This window comes from Plecotus auritus (assembly GCF_963455305.1).
Source record: "Plecotus auritus genome assembly, chromosome: 8".
In the NCBI taxonomy this organism is placed as follows: Eukaryota; Metazoa; Chordata; class Mammalia; order Chiroptera; family Vespertilionidae; genus Plecotus; species Plecotus auritus.
The window spans coordinates 132,883,627-132,907,994 of NC_137782.1; the positions used below are offsets into that span (position 1 = coordinate 132,883,627).

At 43.5% G+C, this 24,368-nt stretch overlaps 1 protein-coding gene across 2 annotated transcripts in view; it reads right to left on the reverse strand.

Moving 5' to 3' along the window:
- ARHGAP25 (Rho GTPase activating protein 25) overlaps window positions 1-22,685 on the reverse strand; it is an 80,799-nt gene extending 58,114 nt beyond the window's left edge. The window contains exon 1 of one of the 2 annotated variants that reach the window (XM_080684618.1): window positions 22,233-22,685. In XM_080684618.1, coding sequence (XP_080540744.1) covers window positions 22,233-22,680 — 448 coding nt within the window. In that variant the 5' untranslated portion in view covers window positions 22,681-22,685. The remainder of the gene's footprint in view (window positions 1-22,232) is intronic. The other variant, XM_080684621.1, reaches the window with a different exon arrangement.
- Window positions 22,686-24,368: the final 1,683 nt, after the last annotated feature.

A 24,368-nucleotide genomic window follows, 5' to 3' on the forward strand; every position in this document is an offset into this window, starting at 1 on the left:
AATCATAGAATTGTACACATAAAACAAAATAACTTATGGCATTTAAATTGTACCACAATAAAGCAATAATAAGAAAGATCAAGAACTATATCTATTTAGCTGCCACACACACAAAGGATCCCACAGTGGAAGCAGTGAGAAGCTGAACAGGCTGCACAGAAAAGTAAGGAATAATTCCTAAGTCATTTTATAAAGCCCATCTTAAATAGACCATACACCACATGAAATTTGAGATTTGCCCCTGTTTTGTCACTCGTGTATCCCAAGTGTCTAGAATACTCCTGGGTTGCAAGGATAGTTTAATATTAGGAAAACCATTAAGTGATTTATTAATCAATAGGTAAAAGAACTAAAAAGCCATATGCTTTGAAAAGATTGTGAACTTATATTTGATAAAGTTCAACATTGATTTGTATCAGAAAACGAATTATCAAGAATACTTCCTTAGGTGGTAAAGAATGTGTCTCTAATCAGCAGGAGGGAATTGAGAGAGTACTCTATGTCCCTGAAAATTCATCTACAGAAAATTAGAAGAATCATAAGTTCTTAGGAATCAGCTCAAGTGTTTGGTATTTTGCAGTGCAAGGAAAATGATGTACAGGTGAGACACTTCAAAAAAATAAAAAATGACACAGCAAAAAATTTCTGACATTTCTACCATGTCATATAATTGAGAATTGTGGAATGTGTGAAAATTTCCATCCCTGGGACATTTTACAATGCTGTTGAAAGTTTTGATGGTTTGACAAAAGAAATCATTCTAAAATTTAGGAAACATAAATAGAAGAAAATCAACACCAATGTCGTGCTTAGAACTGCTGACTTGTGGGAAATAATTGAGAATTTACTTTGTCATAAAAGTATGTTGTTTGCTGGTGTTTCTGTTCATTTCAGGCAACGTTTTGCAGTATGTGGGTGAGGCTTTGCAGAAGGCAGAACTTCCCCTGTGATTCTGCCGCTGACATCCTGCCTCCTCTTCTAAGCTGTCAAACATTATCAGCTGTCTAGGAGGGGTGGCTTGGGGGGTTCCCTTTTATCACCAAGGTTCTCACAAAAATGTTAGGATTTAGTCTGTGTGCATCTGTGAGCAACCAAAGTGTCTCTGTTTGACTTGGGCTTTCTTGGTCAGGCACAGGCCTGGCCCTAATGTGCCTTGACGGTTCTCGCAGCCTCTACACCAACTCTCTTGTTGCCCATGGAAGAACTAGAACATCATTCTCCTTTCTTTTTTCTTTACCCATGTGTTTGCTTTCAGCCGACGGTCACTTGAAGGATGAACTAAACATTGAAGTCCTGGATGCAGAAGCTGAAGAAGCAGGAATCTCAGACAGACAAACAGGAAGTGGGAGAAGGGAACCACGAACCAGTGACTTGGTGACTGACACTGTGACACCCAGGATTCACTCCCATTCTCGAGGACCTCTGACCTGGCACAGCTTATAGCATAAGAGACCTTTTCCCGGTGAAAACTAATTGCAATGTTTGGTGGGTTGTTGTTTTTTTTTAAGGTGATAATTTCACTAAACTCCAAATGTGCACTAAATAGAGGTTCATCCAATAAAATAATTGGTATGTCTTATAACACTGTCGTGGGCACATTTAGGAAAGAATTCATAATATTTTAACGTCAAATTTTTAAAAATGGAAGAAAGGATTTACTTAGTGTGCTCAGGGATGAATCCTTTTTTCTCCTTCAACTCCACCCTTGCCCTCTCTCCTCTTTCCTAGCATTATTTTATTGTACCGACTATGATATGGCTGACTTCAAACCAACTAAGAGAAGTGGAAGGAGGCTAAACCCAGACTTAAGAGCAGCCCCTGAAAACATCTCTTCCTTTTAATACATGGGAAGGTGTTTCAAAATACAAATAGAAAAACATAGCCAATTAATTGCTTTGAACATTAAGTTCCGTTGATGTGTAGCTCGTGTTTTGCTGTACGAATGTATTTTTGAGGAGATGGGCTTCCAGAATGCCTTTCCTACTTGCTTAAGTTTGTGAAAGAGGATTGAGAGTGTTCAGCTATAAAAGTAGCACTGACTATTCCAGTCTTCCAGCACTTTCCCCTGCACGAGGAAAAAAAATGCTTTGGAAAATGTGACTTTTGTGATCTTTGGGAGGAGGCCTGGGAAGGGAGGGCTGAGGTTCACAGTGACACAGGAAATCTAAGTTTGTAGTGCTGAAGTGTGTGGGTGTGTTCACATGGGCAGAGCTGCAGAGGAAAAACAAAGAACATGTTTGCAAACCATTGCAGAGGCTGAATGAGAGGATCAAAAAGAGTCTTTAACACTTATGAAACATATTTGATATCTACACACTATCCTGGGTTGGGATTCTGGAAAACAGCCCTTGACATCAAAAGTGCAGTCTATAAAAGAAAAATGTGACATTGGACTTCATCAAAATAAAAAGTTTTTGCTCTGTGAAAAGCATTAAGAGAATGAAAAGTAAGCCACAGGCTGGGAGAAAATATTTTCAATCACTTATGTGGCCAAGGGAATTGTATCCAGAATATCTAAAGCATTCTCAAAGCTCAACAATAAGAAAAAGAAACGATATTAAAGACAGGCAAAATATTTGAATAGACACTTCATTGAGTGAAAAGATGCTCAATGTCATTAGTCAGCAGGAAGACAATAAGTAAAACCACAATGAGACACCACTGCAAGCATTTTAGGATAACTAAAATAAAATTTAAAGGCAAAGCAACAATCTCAAGGACTGGTAAGGATGAGAAGCAGCTGGAACTGTCATACATGGCTGGTGGGAGCACAAAATAGTACAGCTGCTTTGGAAAAACAATTTGGCAATTTCTTACAACGTTAAACATATGACCCAGCGGTCCCACTAATCAAAATTTACCCATGAGAATGAGATTTATGTTCACACCTGTGAGCACATATTTATAGCAGCTTATTCATAATTTCCAACAATTAGAATCAACCCCAACGTCTTTCAACTGATGAATGGCTACATCCATGCAATGGAACACTAAGGACCAATAAAAAGGACAAAAATGTGTGTATATAAGCAATAACATGGATGAATCTCAAATGCATTCTGCTGAGTAAAATAAATCAGACTCCAAAGGCTTCATATTGTATGAGTCTGTTTATAAGACATTTTGGAAAAAACAAAACGAGAGGGATGAAGAACAGATGAGTGGTTACCCAGGACTGCGGCTGGTGAAGGGAGGTTAACAAAAAAAGAGATGAAACTGTTGAGAATCTTGATTGTGGTGGTTATCACACGACTCTGTGCATTTGCCAAACTCATAACTGCAGACCAAAATGAACACATTTTACTCGATGTCCATTTCAAAACAATTTTTTTCATCTGCTCACATTTGTTACACAGAATCATCTGCTATTCTCACCCTGTCCTGATCTTCAGAAGTTTCCATACTAATGCAAGTTCTGAATGGAAAACAAGTGATATCTACCACTTCACAGTGACTTGAGTGAGGTGTATGGCCTCAAAAAACATGGAACTGTGGGAAGACCAACATACCAAGCTAAATCCCCCAAGTTGTAAGAGAACAGGATAACAGAGTTGGTATCTGTGCTCCTACATTTAGCTTGTCCCTTTCATGGCTGTTAGGGAAGGTCAGGCCTGCCATCCCCAGCAACAAGCCCACATTCCTGTGAAAAACGTCCAACCGTGCTCCTCACACAGATTATTCACTGTGGTTTCCCAGATAAATAAGAGACTATAGCAAGGGGTGTTTCATTCCATACACACAATCTGTTAATCCCAGCGGTACTGGTTTTAGCATAAGGGATAGCACAATGTTGGCAAGTTAATGGGTTTAAAGACCCTGCAAAGGAATTCTCTTGTGGAAAGTAGTAGAAAGCCCACTGGGTAGTGGTCAAGAGACCTGCTATCTAGTCTTGGTTGTGCTGATAACTTCTTGTATTCACATAATTTCTCCATGCTTTATCATTGTCTTAGTCAACAAATTTTTGGCTGCAAGAAACAGATTCTGAGTCAAGCTGGTTTAATATAGATAGACTAGAGGCCTGATGCACAAAATTCATGCATTCAGGGAGGGGTCTGGTGGGGGGCGTCCCTCAACCTGGCCTGCGCCCTCTCGCAGTCCGGGAGCCCTCGGGGAATGTCTGATTGATGGTTTAGGCGCATGGGGAGCATGCCTAAGCCAGCAGTTGGACACCCTTAGTGCTGTGCCACGGCTGCTGCCCTCGCCATCTGTGAGCCCGGCTTCTGGCTGAGTGGCACTGCCCCTGTGGAAGCGCACTGACCACCAGAGGGCAGCTCCTGCATTGAGCACCTGCCCCCTGGCTGTCAGTGTGTGTCATAGTGACTGGTCATTCCACAGTTTGGTCAGTTTGCATATTAGCCTTTTATTATATAAGATAGATGATAGATAGATAGATAGATAGATAGATAGATAGATAGATAGATAGACAGACAGACAGACAGATGGTTTTTATCTGCTAGGGTACATTTGGCAATGTCTGGAGATATTTTTAGTTGTCACAGTGAGAGGGCTGCTACTGACATTAACTGGGTGGAATCCAGGGATGCTGCTAAACAACCTACGATGCACAGAGAAGCTCCAGACAACAAAGTATTGTCTGGCCCAGCCGTGGGCAAACTACGGCCCGTGGGCCGGATCCGGCTGTTCTATCCGGTTCTCTTGCTCTCCCCTCCGCTCCTTTACTTTGAATTTATATTAGTTCACACAAACACTCCATCCATGCTTTTGTTCTGGCCCTCCGGTCCAGTTTAAGAACCCATTGTGGCCCTCGAGTCAAAAAGTTTGCCCACCCCTGGTCTGGCCCCAAATGGCAATAATATTGAGGTTGAGAAACCCTGATATAAATATAGACACATACATATCTATAGATAGGTAGATAGATAGATAGATAATGCATGTGCATGTGTGTACAATTATTTAAATATAGCAAAAATCTAAGAAATGTCAAGAAAAATAGCATGGCTTCAGAGGAGTAAAATTCAAGGTAGATTTCACTTGATGAGCTCTTAATAGAGCTCAAGGACCATCCTGTTAGTGCCCTAGAACTTGCATGGCTCAGTTCCAAACACCCATTCTGTGTGGACCTCAGACTGAGAGAAAACAAGATAGATGCATCTTCAGTCAGCTGCCCCTCCTGCTCCAGTCAACACTGTCCAAAGTGTCAAGGTTACAAAGGCCACGCCTGTGGCCACCCATGGAGACTGGGAGCCCTCTGAGAGCAAGAGCTGGTGAAACAGCCCCAAGGAGCCCTGTTACATTCATCCAAAAAAGTGACAATAGCACCACCCATTTTCTAGAAGCCTACTGCTAAACAAACAGCCATGGGCCTCAGGTCACCTGGAAGGAGAAATAGCAGGTCTTTCCTTGAAAAAGGAATTATTAATCTGTCTTTCCCCCCCTTCTAATCTTACAGAACAGTTTGCAATCTTTACACTGCTACAGAACAAACAAAAGCATAACTTATGTTCCACAATTTGCATGGCTGATTTCATGCACATTAATAAGTTTTTCTTCTTTTTGGCAGGCCCAAAATTTACCCCCTTTGAGCTGAGAGGATGCAGAAGGTAATTTTTCTGCCTGCCTGTTATAAGAACCAAGTGAGATCATAGAAAGTGCAGTAAATCACTGCCCTATACGATAAGCAGAGCCCCAAATTCAATCATCTACTGTACATGCACGGTCATGTTATTCTGAAGCTGATGAAATGGTGGCATGAACCTGCTCAGCTTGCCAGTGGCTGCTCCAGAGGTCTGGCTGCCCCAACCAAACCACCCCAGCTCTGGCTGATGTGCTGCCATCTGGTGGCCGTGGGCAGCTTCATTTACACATCAAGGAACAGGATGCAGTCCTGTGGCTGGCTAGGACCTGCATTTCAGAAACAAGAAGCAATTCTAGGAATTTCTCAGTTAGGTGTCAGCATCCTGTTGGCCCCAGCCAGGAAGACTGGATCATAAAAAGACTGTGAACTAGGGAACCCATGGGATGTTTTCCCACTCAGCCACATGGAGGCTTCTCTCTTCTGATCACCTCACACTCTCCACTTTTCCCTTCTCCTTTTACCAGATCCTTCCATCTGGGTGCTTCTGTCTTACTCCCTTTGTCTTTCCTCTTTTCCCCCTTTCCATGCTGCTCCTCACCACTTATCTCATCTACCCACTTATACCAACTGACCATATGACAACTCTGAGGTAGAACCTTAGTATTTGTATTTCTTGAGTAAAGCTGCCTTGCACCTGAGTTAGGAGCTCCCTGGATACTAAAGATGTTGAAGAAAAGAATTTGTTAAAAGAGAAGATGTTAAAGAGAAGAATTTAGAGGGAGAGCAGGGCTTGTGGGCATGGCTTCCCCAGGCCCCTCTGTTTGAAGGGAGTAATTCTTTGGCCACATTTGAGTTTCAGTCATCAAGAAGACTTTGATTATAGGAGCAAGAGGTGACCCTTGTGACCCTATTCAGAAATCTAAGACTTGTGACTTAGATCCCAACCTGTCTCCAGAATAGCTGTGTGCTCAGTCACCCACATGCTATTCCAAATTAGCTTCAGAAATCAAAAGTCCTACTTCCTTCTCCATCAGAAAGTCAGAATTGCCTCCCTGGATCAAACCATTGTTCAATACTAATAAAGGTAGTAAAAAAGAACCTGCATAGGTCTTATTTTAACTTACTTCAATCTCTGGGATGGAGGAAAGTGAGCAGACCTTTTTGATCACCTACGATATGCCAGGTGCTGTTCTTGGTACAATTACCTAGAAGTGAAGGACACAGACAAAGCTCTACCTTCAAGGAGCTTACATTGTTATAAAGAAAAGACAATAAGATAATGGGACAAAGAGAGATTGGAGTAGTGGGGGCTGTATTAGATACTGTGGTCAGGAAAGACCTCTTAGAAGAGAGAATATTTGAACTGAAACTGAATGGAGTAGAGGAAAGGCCATGGTAAGAATTTCAGAAGGGTCTTTTAGAAAGAGTAGCGGGCAGGTCTTGAGGTAGTGTTGAACACCAAGTGTTTAAGGAACTAGAATGTGAGTGTAGCTGAAGGGCAGAGTGAGAGGAACAGAAGAGTGGCAGATAGGTTGTAAGAGAGGGGCAGGGGGCAGGGACCATCAGTTTGAATTTCATTGCATGTCTTATGAAGGTTTTAAAGAAGACATGACATAACTTGGTTTCTACTTTTAGAAGATAGTGAGTCCGGCCATAGTGCAGAGACTATATGGTATAGGACAATGGTCAAGGCAGGCAAGAAGTGATGGTGTTTACAGTATCAGAGGTAATGGAAATTATCACATAAGAGACATTAACCAGTAATGGATCTAAAAGGTTTTTTCTGGTGGATGTGATGTAGGGTGGGAGAGAAAAAGATGAATGGAAGATGACTAGGTTTTTAGCCTAAGCAACTTGCCAAATATTAGCACCTTTTATTAAGGTTAGGTAAACTGAGTGGGGAGAGCTGGGAAGAAAGATCATTCTGAATTTTGTGTTGGGCACCCTAGTCGAGAGAAGCTTATGAGATATCCAAGTAGAGACGTGAGCAGTCTAGAACCCAGCAGGGACGGTAATGTGTAAAAGTGCACATGGAATTTAAAACTGTGGGAAGGGATGAGATCACCCAGTGAGCAAGGGTAGATGAAGAGAAGAGGATAAGGGAACTGAGTCCTGGGACCAGAGCTGGCTTCACAGACATGCAACCTGTGCAAGTCATCCTGGGCCCCACGCTTACACAGTCTCTTCTCTTGGCGTAATGCTCTGCTGTCACCATCCTGAAATTCTTAATAATTTTGAACAAGGAGCTCCATATTTTTATTTTGCACCAGGCCCCACAAAGGATGTAGCCAGTTTTGCCTGGGACACTTCAAAGTTAAGAGGTCTAGTGGAGGAGGAGACTCCTTCAAAGAGGACTCAGGAAGAGTGGCCGATGAGGGAAGGGGAAGCCAGAGAGTGTAGTATCAAGGAAGCCTTGAAATTATTTCAAGGAGGAAATGGCTGCAGAGTAGTGGAATGAGAAGAGGACAGAGGATTCACCCTGGGCTTGCCAAGGCATAGATTCCTAGTGACTGTGGTGAGAACCTTCTTGGTGGGGTGGTGTGCACCAATGCTTAATTAGGTTGACTACAGAATGAGAATTGACAGATCCACCACTGACATTTGAGACCCTATGGCAAGAATCGAAATAGAGGCCCTATCCTGCAGCCCACACCCCTTTCTTTTCCCACTTCCAGCTCCATTTCTCATAGTGCGGGGCCTCATACACACATCCATGGACACATCAGCCCAGACATCCAAGCTCTTTTCTGGGCCTCTCTGCAAGCAACCATCTTTGGGAAAATAATTGGAGGGACCCAGTAAAACATTTGTGTGGGCCCTGGAAACAGCACTGGCCTACAGGGAATGTCACAGTCCCAAGTGGTCTAGAAGACAAGCAGGATCCAGGCTACAAGTGGGCACGTCCTCCTGGCCAAACACCTCACCCCGCAAGGAGGAATACAGCAGAAGCTGGACCCTGTAAGATCTGGGTCTCTGGATGGGGGCCCTCATTTCTCAGGGTTAAGGGTAGTACTGGAGGTGAGGATGTGGGTAGGTGAAAGCACTTGGTGGCAGAAAAATGAGGGGGTTCTCATTCAGTTGAACGTATGTTTTCTTTATGAAATATAGAAGTGAGAGTGTTGGTGGGAGGAGGTGGTAAGGCCTTGAGGAGAGAAAAAAATAAGTATTGGGGAAAAGGAAAGTAAATTTACTAGGTAGGCATAGTACGCTTGTTTGACTCTGTTGAATGTCTACCTCCATGGTCGGCAAACTGCGGCTCATGAGCCACATGCGGCTCTTTGGTCCCTTGAGTGTGGCTCTTCCAAAAAATACCACGGCTTGGGCGAGTCTATTTTAAAGAAGTGGCGTTAGAAGAAGTTTAAGTTTTAAAAATTTGGCTCTCAAAAGAAATTTCAATCGTTATACTGTTGATATTTGGCTCTGTTGACTAATGAGTTTGCTGACCACTGGTCTACCTAATATGTTTGGTCACAAATTTAAGTGAGTCCAGGTGACTCATTTATCTCATGTTTCCCAGCCATGCTCAGCTGCCCAGGTACAGGCACCAATAAGGTGGACCATTGTTTAAACAGGTTTAGCTGAAGGGGTTTAAAGTTTAGGGGTTTTTCCACGTGGTTAGACAGCAGGAGAGAGGGGCAGGAGATTTGAGGGTGTTTGTTCAGTAGTTCTACAATGCCAGAATTAGGAATCTACGCTAAAGGGGAGTAATAGATGACTGGTAGTAAAAAAGTCACAGAACCATGAGAGCAGTAGCTCGTTGAGATCAGAGCATTGCTGAGTGGGTGAGCTGGGCTCATAGGGTGTGGCAGTCACAGCGTGGGAAGCCTGAAAGCAAGATTTTAGAGATGGTACAATTATAGAGATGACATGGTTTACTTATGAGTAGGAGTGGCTGAGCTGGTCGGAGGATATATTATTGGAGATGAGGCCATTAAAGGAGAAATACTACCAATAATAAAACAACAATTGGTGGCCGGGCACTATGCTAAGTGACTTGTACACACATTACTTGATTCTTATAACAACGTCATAAAGTGGCAGGACTACCCATTTTTCAGATGAGAAAACTGAGGCACAGAGAGATTAATTACTTTCCCAAATTCAAAGAGGTGATTAAAGGCTGAGCTGGAAATCAAATCCAGGTTTATCTGACTTTAAGGTTGGCGTTCTTAAGGACATCCCGTCCCCCTACACTCAGGTTTGGCTTCTTAGCTAAGTGGAGTTGCGGGAGAGGGGTGTGTCTTCATTCAAGAAACACTTTTTATCTGGAACATCACTTTTTATCTGTAAAGACACAAAGATGACTAAATCATCACTCACTTTCATTATAACACTGGGCATTTCAGGCCACAGAAGGATGAGATATGGGATAACTTTGTGCTGGCCAGAGACTGGTTAAATCCAGGACTTTCTGGAAACCATGGAAACAAACCAAGTTGATCAGTAGTAATACAACTACTGTACATTGTCTGTGGGCGCTCTCTATTGGCCATTAATACAATAGCAATCTGGGATTGGAAATGTGTTTTTGGTAGACTTGAATTAACAAATTAAAACTTGCCCCTTGTATATATTTAGAGGCTATAGTTCCCAGGAGGCAAAAAACAAAACAAAACAAAACAAAAAAACCTTTAGTTACAGAACAAACCCTGTGTCAGCTTTTTACTATGTGTGCCGGTTAATAATGGCGGATTTTGTAATCAAAGAAAACACGATAATTTCAAGAGAAACATCAAAAATGCTTTATTCAAAGTAATGTCCATCGCTAGCTACACATTCCCCCATCTTTCAGGTAATTTGTGGATACCGTCCCAATAGAACTTTTCTTGTTTTGAGGCAAACCATTCAGAGACCCAATTTTCCACTTCTTCGTACGTTTTGAAGTGCTGCTCAGAAAGTGCGTGTGCCATCGATTGGAACAAGTGGTAATCTGAAGGAGCAAGGTCTGGTGAATATGGCGGGTGGGTTAATACTTCCCAGGCAAGATCTTTTAACGTGTCTTTAACTGGTTTTGAAGTGTGTGATGGTGCGTCATCATGAAGCAAAATTACTTGGCCGTGTCTTCTGGTCCATTCTGGTCATTTCACCATCAAAGCATGGTTCAAATTGATTATTTGTTGTCAGTAGCAATCAATATTAACGATTTCACCTGGTTTTAGAAGCTCATAATACCACACCTTCCTGATCCCACCAAACGCAGAGCATTGTCTTCTTTCCAAAGCAATTTGGCCTTGCAGTCAATGTTGATGGTTGATCTGGATCAACCCATGATTTTGTGCATTTGGGATTCTCAGAATAAATCCGCTTTTCATCTCCAGTCACAATTCGATGCAAAAAAAAGACTTTCTTTCGTGCCGTTGAAGCAACATTTTACTGATGACTTTTCGGTTTTCCATTTGTCTTTTGATCAGTTGATGTGTCACCCATTTTCCTTCCTTTAAAATCTTTCCCATTGCTTGTAAACAATCGGAAATTGTTTGCTGAGCAACGTTTAATTTTTCTGCAAGTTGTTTTTTAGTTTGACATGCATCTTCATCCAATAATGCTTGTAATTGTTGGTCTTCAAACTTTTTCGGTTGACCTGGACGTTCTTTGTCTTTCACATTAAAATCATCACTTTTAAAGCGTTTAAACCAGCGTTCACAAGTATCTTGAGATGGAGCATGTTCACCGTAAGCTTACCAAAGTATATGATAACTTTTTCTTCAAAATAGAGTAATGAATTAAAACTTCCCACAAATGCTTTTTTGGCACAAAATTCAACGTTTTTAAGCATAAAAATATCTATGATGTTAACACCTTCAGCAAATTTGACATCTGAAGTTTTGAAGCTTGCTGTCAATACAACAAAATAGCATACATAACAAATTGCATATATATCAACATATGTGTAATTCCATCTATTGAAAAAATCTGCATTATTAACTGATACACCTAGTAAATGTCATAATTGTAATGGCGTCACTTAGGAGTTGATTATCTTCAGTGGGAGAGCCCTACTTCCCTCTGAGCATCTCTCCAATGAGACTGTGAGCTGCGTGAGGTTAAGATATTGATCTTTTTAATCTTCTTACATTAGTACAGTGCCCAGTGTATAGTAAGTGTTTGATAAATGTGTCAATCAGCGTGGAAGGAAAATGAGCCACGTGACATAATTCCAAGGAAAAAGGAGAGATTAATTCTACCTGGGCAATCCAGGAAGTCTTCCAGGAGGAGATGAGTGGTGGTGGCCATGGTGATGGGGAGGGAGTGGTAGAGTTGAAAAAAGAAATCCAGAAAGCAGAATGGCAAACCTAGGAGTCAGATATAGATTCCACAGGGCAGGAGGTTTTGTGTGATTCTGAAAAGAAATACCCTGCCATGTGACTGACAGGTGTGGCTCCCAATCCTTCCAGTATGAACAAGAATAAAAAATGGCATAAGCACAGATGGAGGAAACTAACATGGCAGATTCAGGCAGGCTAAAGAAAGAATTTGAAAGGACTTCTGGCTCAGCCGGTGTGGCTCAATGGTTGAGCGTTAACCTATGAATCAGAAGATCATGGTTCAATTCCTGGTCAGGGCACATGCCCAGGTTATGAGCTCGATCCCCAGTGTGCGGTATGCAGGAGGCAGCCAATCAATGCAATCAATGATTCTACCTCATCATTGATGTTTCTATTTCCCTCTCCCTTCCTCTCTGAAATCCATCAATTAATATATATATGTTGAAAGAAAGAACTTCTAACTTGGAGTTTAAAAAAACCCACAATTTAAGGTTTAAAAGTTTCCCCATAATTGCACTCTTTTTTTTTTTTTTTCACCTTAAACTGTGTGACCTCACTGGAAATTTAATTCAGTAGATATGCAGAGCACCTATCACAATGATGGCATTATTTTCTCAAAATATCTGGTTTTCTCAGATATAGAGCACTGGGGCCAGGGTGAGTTTCCTGGTTTTTATACTGAGTGTCTCATATCTTGGAAACCCCTCACTCTGAGACAAATTGGAATGGCTGGTCACCCTAGCTGAGCCGGAAGACTGAGAATGGCTCAGAAAGGGATCAGTGCCACATGAAGGGAAGGCAGGATGGTCTCAGAACGGAGCACAAGGACCATGGCTGAGAGCTGGGGTGACAACTGTGCTCTGTACCTATTATTATCAGAACGTTGGGTTGTGTGTTTGGTGAGATTTCTCACCCATCAGCTGTGGATTTCTGGATTCTAAATGACCAAGTGAATAGAATAAAATGCAGGAAGATAGTGAGAGAGGAAGAATACACTCACAAGAACCCTTGAGTAGCAACAGCAGAAACTGGGGTCAAGGAAGACGAGTCTCATTTTGAATGTCCTGCTGTTTTCTCACAATTATATCTAAAAATAAGGGCCTGAAAATGAAGAATAGGCCACGTGCAGGACTCTTAGAGTAAATCAGAACTACAAGTCGGCGGCTGCTGCTGTAACCCACATGTAAGTGATCACAGACATTAAACATTGGCATCAGGGAGACCCAGACAAACAACATTCAGCTTCACTCCAGCAGTCAGAGGTCCAGGGGACAGCAGGGGACGTTAGCAGCTCTGGAGGAAGCGGCAACTCATTAATGGAGGGTCTTCCAGGCAGCGCACAGCCCACATTCACTCTTTGCCTACCCAAAGTAAGGGAAGCTGGAGGAACTGCTCCCACTGCAATAGCTCAGAGACCGTGGCGTCTCTACAGCCAGCATTCTGCAGGAAACTTACCAGGAGCTCCTCATTGGGAAGTCACAGCTCAGGCGCTTTACTGACTTAAGAATGGAATGGCCAAAAAAAAAAAAAAAAAATAGAGACAGAGAGAGAGAAGAAAGAAAAATAAGGAGGAAACTGATATCTATACTAATAAAAGGGTAATATGCTAATTAGACCGGGTGACCTTCTGGACATCCTTCTGGACAAAGCCATGGTGGCAGGGCCGAGGCAGAGGCGGTTAGGGGCGATAAGGCCAGGAGGGGAAGGCAGTTAGGGATGAGCAGGCTGGCAGGGGGGGCCAGTTGGGGGTGAGCAGGCCACTGGTGGGGGGGGCAGTTGGGGGCAAGCAGGCTGGTAGGGGGGGCAGTTGGGGGTGATCAGGCTAGTGGGGGGGCAGTTGGGGGCAAGCAGGCTGGCAGGCAGAGTGGTTAGTGGTGATCAGGCAGGCAGTCAGGTGAGCAGATAGGAGCCAGCAGTCCTGGATTGCAAGAGGGATCCCAGATTGGAGACGGTGCAGGCTGGGCTGAGGGACACCACCCCACATGCACGAATTTCGTGCACCGGGCCACTAGTAGCTACATAAACATGACTGATACAATTGTATGCATTAAGGACAGCCCATTCAAACATTAGAGATAAGAGGAGTAGAAGCAAGACATGGCCCATCAGCCACAGACCAGCAGGGTGGCTGTGGGCCAGGAAAGTGGATCAGCAGATGTTGTATACACTATTTCTCTAAAGAAAAGAAAGAAGAACTAAACTGGAGTAAGACAAGCCAAACTCTAGCACTGTTGCCTGTGGCTTTCACCAATGGCTTGGTTAAGAGGAGTTAATATCATGCCTACATTGTAGCAATGCCCATAGTGGTGCTATGATGACAACTGATGTTTATGAAACACATACCAATGGTGCTTTTATAGGAAGTGTTTGACAAAGATCATCTCCTTTAATCCTCACAATAACCATATTTCAGATGTGCCCATTTTACAGATGAAGAAGCTAAAGATGAAGGTCACATAGCTAGTAATTAGTGATAGTGGGATTCAAATTTAGGCAGTTTGACTCCAAAGCTAGCTTTCTAATACCATATTATGTGAAACTGGCTCATTTTATTGTAGCTAGTTCAGACTTTGTCAGAAAATGCTTTTGGTTAAGTTTATAAAATTATTTAAAAATATTGAGGAAATATTCTGCATCAGTCTCAAAATCTTTATACTGTAGCACTTCTTTTTTTCACTTTGAAACTCCCAAACCAACAAGGAAGCATATAAATGGTTCAGAAGCCATAGGCCAGAGATCCAGCAGTAGAGTATCGCCAGCCCCCTCTGGAACTAAGATCTGTGTGTGCACATTTGGGGTGAGGGGATGAGCAGCTGAGGGAGGAAGTAAGGAAGTGAGTTAGTCACAGTTCTGGTGCTGGACACCTCAAAGCTTATGGAGAATATGTGGAGGCACCAAAGTTGAAAAACACTTTTTCTTTAGAAAGATAGAGGTGTGAGTGAGGGAGTGCTGTCAGAATGAGAAGTTCAATATTGAAGATGCTCCTTGAAATGGACCTCTATCATATAGAGGTGAGCAAAGAGATGCTTTATGAATGAATGAATAAATGAATGAAATGATCAGCCTCAGTGTACTAAACAGCATACCATTGTTTTATGCAACTCCAGGGAAAGAATATGAGTGCTCATAGAACCGTGTTTTGATTTATGAACTGAAAATTGTAATGTCTAGTTGCTACTAATAAGTATGACATCTACCCACAGGATATCTGAGGAGTTGTGGATACTGATATGCCTATACTTACATGCTCTTCTTAAAGTAAAAGATTTTATGGGGTTTTTATATTTAAATAGAAATCTTATTTACAATCAAGACATAAATATATTTCAAAGACAGAGGAAAATATGTTGTGACTGAGCGTCAATTTAGCTCTGAGCTTCGGTTTAACTCTGAGTTTCCTGGGAGCCAAGACAAAATAAGAAACACGATAAATTGCGCAACTGTCTTACCACAAAGGAGGAAGCATGGCAGTCCCTCAAAGGACACATAGTACTTATGAACACTGAATTCTCAACAAATTTTCTCACATAGAGCACACGTAGGAGAGTGGCTGGCATTGTCCATTCCTTGTTCTCATGTTTACAGCACACTCAGAAACAAATGCCATTAAATCACTCATTGCAGTAATGGTTACAAAATGAGGGTGTGACATTAAAGCATAACTCAATGAACCCATACTATGAGGGTATCAAGATAATGTAGTTTGATCTAAGGTTGGAAATGAGATTATCTATTAAAAAGGAAACACATGTTTGCTGAACACCTAACATATGTTATGGGCATGAAATACTTTCTTCCTCTCAACATACATATTATGAATTCTATTGAATAATTAAGCTAAGCAACTTGCCCTTGGGATTCCCTGCAAAGTAGCAGAAGGGTCCCAAGCTCAGGCACTCTTTTCTGTGCCACACACCTCTTCCCCTCCCACACTCCCATCAAGAAGAGCCAATGGGCAGTTCGTGCCTTAGAGAATCTTGTCAGTGCAGCTTTTTACAGGCAATTTGAGTTTATTCTCTCCAGGAAGGGCCTAGAGCGCTGGTGTTAGATATTACTGGTTAAGGACAAACTTCTTTGTTGAAAACCAAGCCATCTGTTGGTAGGTCAACTCATATCATGAAAGTTCAGGGGCGTTCATTGAGCTCACCTCAAAGGAAGCCCACAGTCTCTAGAGTTATGAGCCACTCTGTTTAAACAACTTGAGGAAGGATGATGATACTCTCCTTCCAGTGATTTGCAGACTTAGGGACTCCCCAAGGACAAGATGTCCACACTTGTGGCTAAATCACAGGTAGGAATTGGGTGATCAAAAGGGAGCCCTGAGTAGAGAGGGCCCCAGGCAGATGAGAAAGAACAGGGAACTGAAAAAGATACTGCTAAGTGACTGAGGTCTGGCATGCGAGTGTGTGTGTGCCTGAGGGGGCTGGTGTGGGAAGAGATAGGTGGGAGGGTGAGCAAGGCCTGGTCATAGGATTTTGGGTTTAATCCCTCCACAAGGAGGAGCTATACAAAGTTACCAAGTTTTTTCTTCTCTGGAGAAACAGAGGCTGTGTACAGGAAAACCAGTGTGAGAAAAATGGCAAATCCTAGACTCACTGAAGAACATACATGTCTAAGTCTTAAAGAAAAGAAACGGCTGTGATGGGAAGAATGGTGGCAGGTCCAGCTCCTGTTCATAGGCTCTGTCCTGTGGCTCCCACGGCTGCTCTCAGCCCAGTGCTTGTCTACATGTCTTGTAAGTTTTCTCCTCATCTGTGCCCCCACTAGCCAATGAGCCCTACAGAAACAGCGAGCAGGAATGCCTTTTTGTTTGTAAGATGATTTTTTTTTAAATGGTGTCCAAAGCAGGAAAAAGTTTACAATGAGAAAAATGGTGATGAGTAAAGCATAAGACAAGAAATGTATTTTCTCTCTTTGTAACTTCCATATCTCAGTTCCCCTCTGGGGAGCCTACAAAATTTATGGACCATCCCCTGGATGGAATCACTCTGATTGACCTGGGCTCACTGTGGGTCTCCCGTGGTATTTTCCTGGCTCTCCACGCTGCCCTTCTGTCTCACTTGCTGTAGCCACAGTTGGGTTTCACTTCAGCTCTTCACACACTCCCTTCTCTTGCATCCAAGTAGCCAAGCACAGTGCTGCCCCATGAGAGGTTACACTTCTTTTCTTTCAAGTGTGTAAGGGAACCACCATCACCAACTTACTCTTCTCGGTTAGTGCTAGGATCTTTCAACCCCCATAGCGGGCATTGGCTACTTGAAGGGCCATGCTCCAGCTCTAAAAGGGACAGGAAGTGTCTCCATAGTTCTCCCTATAGACACTCTGTGCACATACTTTATAAACTGTAGACCAGAGACAGCAGACTACCATGTGTGGGAGGCACTCACAGCTGTGTATACCAGCCCAGGACCATGCCACATCTCATTCTAGACCAGCCGTGGGCAAACTAAGGCCCGCGGGCCAGATCCGGCCCATTCGGCTGTTCTATCCGGCCCACGGAGCCGAAAGAGCGGAGGGTTCTCTTGCTCTCCCCTCCGCTCCTTTACTTTGAATTTATATTAGTTCACACAAACACTCCATCCATGCTTTTGTTCCGGCCCTCCGGTCCAGTTTAAGAACCCATTGTGGCCCTCGAGTCAAAAAGTTTGCCCACCCCTGTTCTAGACCCTTTATCAGAGATACATGCACTGAGAGCCACTGAGCTCATCTCTGCCGACCCCAGTGTATCTGTACTTTGTTAGGAAACAGGATTTTGACTTCCTATCATTACTCAAGTTGGCCCTCTCTCTCCTGATGTTTAGGGTAATATCAGTTCCTGTCCCCCAGGTGGCCAGGAGGTTCTCGACCTGGGCAGTCAGAGGCATGCGCCTTTTGGAAAGAACTTAGTTTATGCCTAAAGGTAAGTCAATGACAACGTAAGTACAGACATTTTTACTTGAATACGAATAAAGACGGGTATGGACCTTAAGAGGAACTCCTCTGTGTCCGTGTTCACTATCTAAGGAAGGCATGTTCTTGTCCTGGGCGCGGCTTACATGTGTGGAGACCTTTATCCATCACGGACCCAGAGCTGCTCAGGGAGTGTAGTGGCTTCAGCCACAGCAAATGGACAACATTTGGTCCAGAACCCAGGCCAGACCAGATTAGCACATTGTAAGTTTCACAATGCTGAAAGCCAAACAGACCATGTTTATTAGTATTACTAGAGGCCCGGTGCACGAATTTATGCACCAGTGGGGTCCCTCGGCCTGACCTGCGGGATTGGGCCAAAACTGGCTCTCTGACATCCCCCGAGGGGTCCCGGATTGCAAGAGGGCTAAGACCAGGCCGAGAGACCCCACTGGTGCAGGATGGCACCAGGGAGGGACACAGGAGGTTGGCCAGGGGGAGGGACCACAAGAGGGTTCCAGGGCATGTCTGCTCCATCTCGCTCAGTCCCCATCGGCCAGACCCCAGCAGCAAGCTAACCTACCGATCAGAGTGTCATAGTGAGCAGTTGAACAGCCTTAGCATATCACTAGCATATTACGCTTTGGTTGGTTGAATGGCCAACTGGATGACCAGACACTTAGCATATTAGGCTTTTATTATATAGGATTCCTATCTGAAAAATATCCATTCATGTTTTTTGTTAATTTTTTTATTGATTCATAGTACTGCTTTATATATTTAATTCTACCTCTGTGTATCTATGTATCTATCGATGCATCTATCTAAAAGCACACTTTCAAATATGACTTCTTTTAATAAGAATAATTACCTGCATTGAATAAAGCCATATGGTTTTATAAATTTGTCTAGTTAAGAAGGCCTTAAGTACAAAAGTTTTCATTCCCTTTACTCTGATTTTCTAAGGGACAGAACTAGACCCAATATTAGACAAATTATGATTTATCAAATAGAAAAAAATAAAGTGGAGAAAAACCCACCACTGTTGTCATTATTCACTTTACCTTTTGGAGACTAGAATAATGATTTTTTTGTTTGTTTGTTTCTGAATATTTTTTTTCAACATTAAATTTCAGAGGGAAGAAAAGTTTAAACAACCCCCCTCATGGTCACTTTCATTATGTATCTCAGAGTCACATGCTCTCTAGGGCCTGTTCTGCCCTACTTTGGCTGGGGGAACTAAGAAAAAAAAAAAAAAGAAAAAAAAAGATGTGCCTGTGACTGGATACAATGTGGGTGGTCTTGACATTCACCCAGCAATCTTCCAACTAAACACTCCCAAACCACAGGACAGCAGGGGGCTTTCCTTGTATGGTCAATAACCTCTCAAAAGAGCGCCTACATGCAAAGCACTGGATGTCAGACCCCTGGACAGTACAAGAAAGGATGCTATGTCCTGCAACCCACCCTTCAGGGCTTACAATGGAGTTAGGAAGACATGTGAAAGAGTAAGAGTTTTGAGTAACAGTGTGAGAAAGCAGTGGAAGGTTGTCACGATTTTCATTGTTGGACTAAAATGAATGACAAAGAAGCAAAAGAAGAAATGTGTGCCTTTGGAGCCACCTCAAGTGAAGTTTGTTGGTTCTGCATTTCCCTTTCTTCCAGCCTCCACCAGGATCAATGGGTCGCAGGCAGGGTAGCCAGGGTCAGTTTCTCCCACCCACGTCAGGTCTGTGGTGGGCATCTCCGGGAAGCTCTGCCATCCAGCGGGCCCTCCCCAGGTCTCTGAGATGGGAGTCCAGTGGAGAGTCCCTCCCCCACTCTCAGACATTTTCACTTTCACAGCAGCCCTGGCTCAGCACCCACAAGATTTAGGGGAAACTGGAAGCACGGATTGCCAAAAAAAGAAAAGGCTGAGGCCCCTTTCTGGGCCACATAATGGGTCCGTTTCCTGCTATTTTTCTAAGCAAGTGCAGAACCTGGCACCTTCTGCGGGCTACTGCTCTTGCCCCTGAAGTACTATCTTGCTTAGAGCCTCTTGAAAATTTACCTAGACGGTGAATCACGAGGTAATATTTGGGTTCCAGCCCCAAGTGACCTTAAAGTCACACCGTTTTGGTGATCATCTCCTCCAGTGGTTCTCAACTAGGGAAGGTGTCCCTCCCCAGACGTCTGGCCATGTCTGGAGACATGTCTGGTTGTCACAACCGGTGCTGGTAGGGGGCAAGGGGTGCTATTATCATCCAGTGGGTGGAAGCCCACGATGCTGCTAATGTGTTATAATGCACAGATCAGCCCCCATCACTAAGAACTACCCAGACCAAAATACCCGTAGTGTCCAGGTTGAGAAACCCTGATCTACCCTGCACTAGCCCAGACTGGAAAAACCACAGGTCATTGGCTTCCCTGACATGACTCCCAGCTCCACACATCTTCTTAATAGAGGTGAGTTTCTTTGACATACAGGGTGGGGTGAAAGTAGGCTTATAGTTGTTCGTAGGGAAAATAATACAATAAATAATAATCCAAGAATAAACTCGGTGTTTCACATACTCAGAACTGTATACCTACTTTTGTCCCACCTGGACACAGGGCTCTGGAGAGGGGACTGGAGGTCCTATGATTCAGGGACTCTCTCCTCTTGGAGGCCTCAGTTTATAATCTGAATTCTCATTGATGGGACACTCATGAAAGGTATTCCGACTGCAGTCCATGGCATGGATAATGACAAGAGCTCCTTCATATTTCATTACACAATTATTTTTTATTAAATAGTACTAAATGATATCTTCTGCTGGTAATCAGCCATTGATTCAGTCAACAAACATTCATTGTGTGGACCCACTAGGACCAGGCACCGTGCTCTGTTCTAGATGAATGGTAACTCTCCGAATCTTCTCACTTCAACCATAGCCCCTACAGCAAGACTTTATCTGGCGGGATGGAGAGGTGAGTGCTTGTTAAACTGCAGATGCTTGGGCCTCCCTCCAGAGATTCTGAGTTCACAGGTCTGGATGGTGCCCAGGAATCTTCATTTTGAGCAAGCACTTTAGCTGACTATGATACAGGCTACCCATAGGACCATGATTTAAGGAACATTCGTAGAAAACTAAATCCTACCCAGCCTAATCCCAGGCCTGATAATATGCAGACCTGAGAGCTAACGTAATTTCCTATAACCCTGAAAAAAATTTAACTCTTTAATCAATTAATCATCTAATCATTCCTTGTCTCACATTTCCCATTTTTAAACAGAAGGCGAGTAAGACCTGTCAAACACAGATGGTGAAAGGGTAGAATGACCCCATGTAACCAGAAGCAGGACACTCACAACGGAACAGAACCACAGAAGTTTTACTTCTAAAAACAAATTTTTATGACATATAACAGAATGTAAATCGGCCAAATGCATTGGTTAGGAGAAGAAGCTCTTGCTGATGTAAGACATATACATGCTAGCTACTCTCTGAACCGACATCGGCATGACATGACTCCTGGCTTGATTAGGACTAACCTTCCCTGGTTACCAAGATAAATGGCTTCTCTGATCATTCTCAGTTTTCTTTCAAATCCTTTCTCAGGGCTACATATTAACATTCCATTATGGATCATTTATTTTAGCAACAAGTTTACCACCATTAGAAGCCCAAGTCTAAACCTTGTTCCAAGCCATTAGAAACACCTTAACACTTGTCTAATATCAAGGAAGTTATCTCACCATATGGGTAGAAGAACAAAACACGGGGAATCATTTTTAGCCCAAATGCTCTACCTAAATTACTGTGATCAATTTAATAGTAGAAGAAACCCACTTAAAGAAACACATAATAATTATATAACAGATGGAAGTCAGGGTGTCACTATCATTAATGAGAAGAGGTGTGGTTTAAAGGTCAGAGGATTCAGAAAACATGCCAGCGTCCCTTAAGATAATTAATCTAAAATGCATTGCTCTTTTTCAACTTCTCTATCTAAGAATTCCCTTCCATCTTGTCCCTTTAACTAAAATTGTCTTTATTTTCCCTTCACATGTCTCCATGTCGCTGTCTTGTCAACATTGTTTCCTTTTGCTGCAAGTCTCAGCCCCGAGCCTGCGGAGAGGACCTAGACACCCAGTGGGCTCCTGGGACAGGCTACCTTGACTTTGATCGCAGAGCAAGCACTTCAAAGACCACTATGTGGGCTCTGATCAAAATCCACTTTAAATATGGATAAGTGTCCACACAGGAGGGAAATAATCCTTCCATGATAGAGAAAAACTTACAGTTTTGTGTGCGATCTGTAGCTTTAACCCATCCAAAGTAACCCAGATCCCACACTCCAGGGAGCTCCATTCCACTGCCACCTCCGACCAAAAGAGAGCTCCCTCCCAGCATTTGGAAACTTTGAACCAACCTATCAACTTGAATGCAAATTTCCCCCCAAACCCAGATTTGCCAAGATCAACTTTTAGGTAAACTATTTTCCCTGCAGACCAACATGCAAATGGTGGGTGCTCAAGTAGAAGAACCACAAAGGTAACAAAAAGACATGGACTGTACCTATTTTCCCAGCCTCTCCTTTCAGGTTGAAATCCCAGTTTCTTGGCAATTTCAGGGACATTTTGCTTCCGGTTCTGGTGAGCAGCTGCTGAAGCGGTGAGTGTGCCTCAGTTCGGCCCGCCTTTCCAAGCCTTCCCTGTGGCTGGTGTGTGCGTTTTCTCCTTTCAGATTGCTTCACGGGCAGTCTTGGGTTTGAGGTTGATTTGCCAGCGTGTGTCCTCCTTTCTCTCAGACGAAAGGTCCAATCATCTGTGACTTGGGGGATGGTACCCAAAGCCCCACCAAACCCCACCCACCGCCCGGGGGCTGGTACCTCGTGAAGTGTGCACCCTGCTTCTCTTGCTTTCAGTTTTACCAGAAATATCCCAGTTGCCACTTCGCTCTGCGTTGTGGGAAGCAAAGCCCCTGGTTGAGAGAATCTCAGGCCTCTCTGAGGAGAGGTCCTCATAAACAACGGCTGCCTCTCAGCCTTTTTTTTGTTTTGTTTTTTTTGTTAACTGCTTCCTTGCATTTGAGGAAGTGGTGGCTGCTCCGTGTAGATGATACATTCTGAACACTCTTTCTTAAGAAGAGGTTTTTTGGAAATGCTTGCATAAGTAGAATGAGTGCTCTTACGATAGAAGGCTAGAGCTTTGATTACACAAAAAAGAAAATTCCAAGACTCTCGCCATCTACCTCTAAGCTCTCCTCCTCACCACATGGATGAGGCATCCAAAAACGGTCAGTCAGACAAGCAGCGTCCCCCAAAACTTACCTTCCTTGCCATGTTTCCTGCTCCACCGACCACATGGTAAGTTCTCCACCTGCTCAGGATGAAGGTGCCAAGTGACCTCAGCCTGACCTAGGGAGGGTTCTCATGTAGGTAGCTCGTGGGCTTTCCATGGGGAGACCCTCTCACATGGTATAATGGTTCTTGGGCATTCTGTACAGGGTGTGGGTTTGGGAATCAGATCGGCACGGGTCAGAACTCAGTTCTTCCACTTCCTAGCTCTGCAGTTTTTAACAAGTGACTGAATCTCTCTGGGCCTCAGTGTCCTCAGTGGTAAAATGGGTTGATGAGACCCATGACTGCACCGAGCGGTGAAGGCGTCTAGCACTGACCTCGACACACAGTGGTTGCACCACAAATGTTATGTCAACCCTAATTCTATGTAGTTCAGTTCCGTGACAGGCTTTTATAGGTTTAACTGAGTCACACTAACCTAGTCATTAAGTATTTGGCCCCAGAGCCAGACCACCTGTGTTCAAATCTTGGCTTTCCTACTTTCTTACTGTGTGATTAAGGACAAGTTTCTTGACCACTCTGTGCTTTAATTTCCTCATCTGTAAATGAGGCACATAACAGGGCCTGCTTCATAGGGTTGGCGTGGGGCTTTACTAGAGAGTAGGTAAAAGAGTCACTGCTGGCTTCCATGCAAGCTACACATCGTAGTCCATTCATTCTTGGACTCTCCTGGAGGACTCTGTCATACTTTCTTCACTTCCTACGAGTTCACTTTTTGTTGGTGACCTGGCTTCCAGTTTCATTGAGAAAGTTGTTGCAACTGGAAGACAATGTCTGCAGGCTCCCACCACTCTATATGCCACCTCCCTGCATGTAGGCCCACACACTCAGCCTTCTCCCGGTCACAGTGGGTGAACCAGCTGTCATCACACCACCATCTCTACGGCACCATCAATTTCTTCTTTCTCCCGATCATTCCTGTTAGCTTTCAAGCTTATTCTTTTTTATCCCATTATTTAAAAACGCCTCTCTGATGCCACTTTCCTCTCTGACAGCACCGTTTCTCTCCTTCATTTCTGAGCAAAGCTTTGGTATGGATTGTCTACACTTGCAAATGTCTCTGCTACTATTCTCTTTGAATCCCCTCTGTTGATGTTTTTGCCCCCATAACTCCACGGGATATACTCCTATCAAGGACATCGATGACATCGCTATCAGTAAAGCCACTGGTCATTTCTCCATGTCATCTCACTGACTTATCAGCTTTGGACACATTTGATCATTGTCTCCAACTCTGAGCCTCCTTCCTCTTGGCTCCCAGGACTGTTCCTGGCCTGGTTGTCTGCCTGCCTTTCTGCTGCTCCAGCTCTGTTTCTTTGCTGCTTTCTTCTCATCTCTCTTACCTCGAAATA